The sequence below is a fragment of the Myotis brandtii genome, unplaced genomic scaffold, assembly GCF_000412655.1.
Source record: "Myotis brandtii unplaced genomic scaffold, ASM41265v1 scaffold434, whole genome shotgun sequence".
Lineage (NCBI taxonomy): Eukaryota > Metazoa > Chordata > Mammalia > Chiroptera > Vespertilionidae > Myotis > Myotis brandtii.
Genome location: NW_005366599.1, coordinates 3144756 through 3150366, shown reverse-complemented (window position 1 = coordinate 3150366; position 5611 = coordinate 3144756). Strand labels below are relative to the sequence as shown.

At 48.9% G+C, this 5611-nt stretch overlaps 1 protein-coding gene across 1 annotated transcript in view; it reads right to left on the bottom strand.

Annotated features, from left to right (window-relative positions):
• The window catches only part of PER3 (period circadian clock 3), a 68993-nt gene that overhangs the window by 2498 nt on the left and 60884 nt on the right, over positions 1-5611 (bottom strand). The window contains exons 19-22 of the mRNA XM_014546199.1: positions 3799-3970; positions 856-874; positions 554-734; positions 241-424 (exon numbers count right to left, since the gene is read on the bottom strand). Coding sequence (XP_014401685.1) covers positions 241-424; positions 554-734; positions 856-874; positions 3799-3970 — 556 coding nt within the window. The remainder of the gene's footprint in view (positions 1-240; positions 425-553; positions 735-855; positions 875-3798; positions 3971-5611) is intronic.

The window sequence follows — 5611 nt, the reverse complement described above, 5'->3', positions numbered from 1 at the left end:
CTCTTCCCCCCCGCCCGCCCTGACGGAGCACCTTTGTTTAGTCTGGACCGGCCGTGCGTGCCCGACCACCATGACCACTGTGTCAAGTAATCGTCCGTCATTGGACTTCACATGAGCGAATTTAAAAACGCAGCTCCCCGAGGGTCTGTGTGAAAACACCTCACAGCCACTCGGCACTGCCCGCCCGCACGGAAGAGCCGATTAGGAGCCGACGCAGTGGGTCTGCCGGGCGCCGCTCACCTCTCGGGCAGCTGGTACGTCATGAGGACGCACTCGGGCGTCTGCGCTATCATCCTCCACAGGGGCTCCTCGGCCGCGTGGGGAACGGCGTCCCCTGCCCGCACTTCCCGAGGCTGCCGCCCGTTGGGGGCGACTTCAGAGGAGCCGTCGCTACCAGAGAGGCACATGCTGCTGCCACTGCTCCCTGCCAAGAGCCAGCACGGAACAGATCAGCACACGCCTGCGCGGCCTCCTTTCCCCTCCGGCCCTCAGTCTTCGGAGATTCCGCCCCCGCCCCCTTCTTCACCACCCAGCCCTGCCCCACCCGGGTTACCAGCCAGGCTGAGCAGGGTACACTCAGAGGACGCTGCTCGACACTGCGGAGCACATCCCCTCACAGGGCACCTGGGACACTGGTCAGGATGGGCCGAGCTGGACCCTTCAGCAGGTGCCAGGACATTTAAAAGCATAAGAATGTGTTCTGTCTGCAATTCCGCTAGGACCCAATGAAAGACCTAGAAAATCCCAATACTAGGTAATTAAATAATTCCTAGTAACTTATGGTCAAAGAAGAAAACACAGGGGAAATGAGAAAATGTTTTACACCGAATGAAAATAAAAACACGCACATCAAACCTGAGGGATGAGGAAAGCTCTGCGCAGAGGGAAACGGAAAGCACTAAATGTTCATATTAGGAGAAAACAGGTGACTACTCAATGGGCTAAGCTCCCACCTTAAGAAATTAGAAAAAGGGCAAACAAACTCCAAAAGTACACAGAAGGGAGTAACAAAGCTTAGAGCAGAAATCGATAAAACACAAAACCAAATAACAGGGGGAAAAACCAATTAAAAACTGTTTCCTGGAGAAGTTAATACAATTGGTAAACAGAGAGTCAGAACAGTAAGAGTACAGTGGATTCTACAGACATTCATCGAGTAAGAGAATGCTGTCAACAAGTTTATGGCAATAAATTCAACAACTTAGATGAAATGGACAAAACCTGGAAATACACAAATTCCCGAAGATCCTCAGGGAGAAACAGATGACCCGAGTAGACCGCAATCTATTAAAGAAATCAAATATGCCGTTAACAACCTCTCACAAAGAAAACCTCAGGCCCGATGGCGTCCGTGTGCGATTCTACCGAACATACAAGGACGACACATCAACCCAAAACGAACTCCTCCAGAAAACGAAGAGGGAAACGTTCCCAAGTCATTTTTCAAGGCCATCCTTCCTCTAATACCAAAACCTGACAAGGAAAGAAACCAATAAAACAATATTTCTCTTAATAGGTGCAATACTCCTTAACAAACTATTAGGGTATAGAATCCAGCAATATATTAAAAAGATAAAACAGCATGATCAAGTACAAGGTTAACTTAAGATTTGAAAATTAATTAATATAATTCATTATATTAATAAAATAAGAAAAAAAATATGAGTATCTCAACAGGGGTAGGAAAACACCTCAGCAAATTAACAGGAGAAAGGAACGTCCTCCCTCTTACTGACAGGGAACATTTAAGGGAACCACACCTGACATCACACTTAATGGTGCAACTCTGTGAGCAAGGCAGGCATGCTGGTCTCAGTGCTTCTACTCACACTGCTCTGGGGTCTTAGCCAGTCCAATAGGCACCAGATCGTAAGGAAGAAGTGAAGCTATATTCGCAGACAGCAAGACTGTCCGTGTGGAAAAGTCCTACAGGATCTAGAAAAGAGCTACAAGAACTAATACATGAGTTTAGAAAGACTGCAGAATGTAAAATTCAAAATCTGATTGAATTTCTATATGCTAACAGCAAACTATTGGAAATTCGAATTTTATTTTAATTTTTTTAAAATGTATTTTTATTGAGTTCAGAGAGGAAGGGAGAGGGAGAGATAGAGACATCAATGATGAGAAGGAATTACTGATCAGCTGCCTCCTGTATGCCCCCCAGTGGGGATGGAGCCCACAACTCGGGCATGTGCCCTGACCGGGAATTGAACCAGTGACCTCCTGGTTCATAGGTCAACACTCAATCACTGAGCCACGCTGGCTGGGCTGGAAATTGGAATTTTAAAATGCCATTCACTACAGCATCAAATATATGAAACCCTTAGGGGTAATTTTAGCAAAACATGTATGTGTAAGATCTGTGCATGGAAAATAAAAAAAAATGCTGAGAAAAAGTAAAGACCAACATAAAAAAGAAAGGCATCATGCTCATGGGTCAGAAGACTCAATACTGTCAGGGTGACAATCCTCCCAGAACCAGCCTATCGATCCGACACAGTGCTCATCAAAATCCAGCAGGGTTTTGTTTTTTGTTTGTAGAAACTAAGAACCTGATTCTATAATTTATGTGGACAAAGGAAGGACCTACAATACCCAGAATTATTTTGAAAAGAAGAATGAAGTTGGAGGACTTAACCCACCAGAGTTGCAGACTTACTTGAAAGCTGCCTCAAAAGCATGGGGGATCACCCCACAGCTAGCTGTGAAGGTAAACAGAGCCGGTCCAGAAACAGACCCAAACATATACAACCAGTCTATTTCCAACAACGGTGCCCTGGCAATTCAGGGGGGAAGGGCCAGTCTTTCCCTTAGATGGGGCAGCAACAACTGGATAACCCATGTGCAAGGAAAGTGTATTGACCCTAACCTCACACCACACATAAAAATTAGCTGAAAATGGATCACAAACTTAACTATAAAAGCTAAACCTACAAAACTTCCAAGACAGAGACTAGCTTAGTGACTCAATTAAAAAAAAATCAATGAAAAAATATCGTTAAGTGAGGATTAATAAAAAAAAAACCTGATCAACTGAAATTTATTAAAATTAAAAAAATCTTTTGCTCTTCAAAATAAAGCTAAAAATAAAAGATAATAAAATGAAAAGGTAAGCCACACACAGGGAGAAATCTTTACAAAACAAATATTTGATAGAGGACTTGTATCCAGAATATAAACAGAATTCTTACTACTCAATTGGAAAGTAACACCGCCCCTCCCCCCCAAAATGGGCAAGAGACTTGAACACATATGATGGCAAAAAGCACATTAGAAGATACTCAACACCATTAACCAACAGGCAAATGCAAACTAAAACCACAGTGAGGTATCCCTGCAAACCCATCGGAATGGCTAGAGCAGAGGTCCTCAAACTTTTTAAACAGGGGGCCAGTTCACTGTCCCTCAGACCGTTGGATGGCCGGACTATAGTTTAAGAAAAAACTATGAACAAATTCCTATGCACACTGCACATATCTTATTTTGAAGTAAAAAAACAAAACGGGAACAAATACAATATTTGTATTTGCATGTGGCCCGCGGGCCGTAGTTTGAGGACCCCTGGGCTAGAGCTTATGATGGACAAGACCTAGTGTTGGCCAGGGCGCGTTGCAAACTGGAGCTCACGTGCTGGGACAGGCATGCAGAGCGGGGCAGCCTCTGTGGAAAACAGCTGGGCAGTTTCCTGTGGTCACCGCACACATGACCTCGCTAGCAATTCCCTTTCTAGGCACCTACCCAAGAGGAAACAGGTCCATGAAGGACTCAGACTAACACGTTCACCTCAGCACTCACATCCCAAACTGGAAACCCAACCACCAGCCACGGCGAATGGACATCCACACGGTGTCCTGCTCCTCAGCAACGAAAAGGAACAAACTGCTGATGGGGCCGTGGGAGCCTCGCAGCGCGTGCTCGGGGAAGAACGGCGACAGGGTGCGTGTGGCGACTCCATCCGCATGGCCTCCTGGGAGGACAGCGCTCAGGGGCGGAGCAGCCGGGCAGGGCTGACCCAAGGCCGCGGGACTCTCCCGGGGACGGAGCTGTTCTGGGGGGATGGGGTGGTGAGGGCCTGAGTGGACGTTCCTCAGAATTCTTGAGTGGCACCCTGATTTGGTGCCTTCTGTTGTATGTGAGTAAATGTACCCCAGAAAGCTTTCACAAAGAAAACAGGAAACGCACTGGCCTTCCACACCGGGGCGGAACCCAAACAGCCCGTCCTCAGACGGGGCCCTCCTGGCGGCTGAGCCCGAGGGCCGTGTCCCCTGGACCCCTACCTGATGCCGCAGAGCCGGGTCCAGGTGGGAACTCCCCGGGAAGGGGCCCCGGGGACGGGTCCCTGGCAGAGAAATGGTTGTTCTCCCCGCTGTTGCCTGGAGCGCACTGCTGGGGAATAAGAACACGAGAAAACACGTTAGCATCTCAAGCATCATGTGACCAAATACCTGGGAGATCTTTACCGTCACCCGTTACACAGAATGAAGTGCCAGGGGTAACTGAGACTCGGAGCAGGTCAGCCTGGCCCTGAGAATGGGGGCCAAGTCCCTGTGTATGTAACTGTCAGGTACCACTGATCTGCGAGCACCTATGAGATGCCACAGAACGTGCTGGTGGGCGCTTTAAGACGTCTTGTCATTCAGAAAAGATGCGCTGAACTTCCGTGTGTTCTAAGCAGTGTCCCAAACCCTAGGAATAGAAGGTGGACGAAGCGAAGGCCCAGCCATCTTGATTTCCTCGGGGAGGACTCCATAGTGTGACTGCATTTAATCCTCAGGGTAAGCCAGGAAGTATTCATCATTCCGTTTTTCAAAGAAGCAGCAAAGGCAGACAGGCTAAATAACGTGCCTCCACGAACCCAGCTAACAGGTGACGGGCTGGGATGCAGGCCTGTCTTGTCCGGCGGCCCAGGCTTCGCTTGCCGGCCCCGCCTGGCCTTGGCGTCCGGCAAGCGCACTGGGGCCAGGCTTCCACACCGAGCTCCCTGGCCTGACCCGGGCGGACTGTCCTGATCTGATGTTAGGCAGGTGCTATGCCTGGGAAGGAAGCGAGAGAACTGCAGGCTCACGCTCGTCCTGGCTCCTGCCCACCGGCTACCTGGTCATCTGAGAAGCCCTTTCAGGGAAAGGATGACAAGTTAAAGGAAACTGACTCAAAGCCCTCATTTCTGAAACTGACAAGCACACATGTGAAACTCTGAACTGCCTGCTGAACTGATGATGCCGACAGCCTCCTACCCGCCCCATACACAGCTGCCGCCCCGTAACTGTGCTCGAAAAAGTGACATTGCTAGAGTCATGCCTTGTCAGCATGGCTTACTCCTGTCGAACCAGACCACACCTCAGCTGTAGGTAAGAAAACGCACTTTAGACACAAGGAACATATTGAGTTTAGTGCTCGGATGTCAAGTTTTAAAGGAGGAAAAACTTAGTTGCTATAGAAAATCTGAAAGCACTTTGGGAAACCACACAACACGTCTAAGCAGCCAGGACGCAGCAGCTTCTCATTCCGCTTCACACCAAGTCCATGTTTCCGGAGCCCAGCGCTCAGCCTGCGCCACAGGTACCGCGGCCACCACTCAGCCACCTGTGCTGCGCCCAGCGAGGCCCTT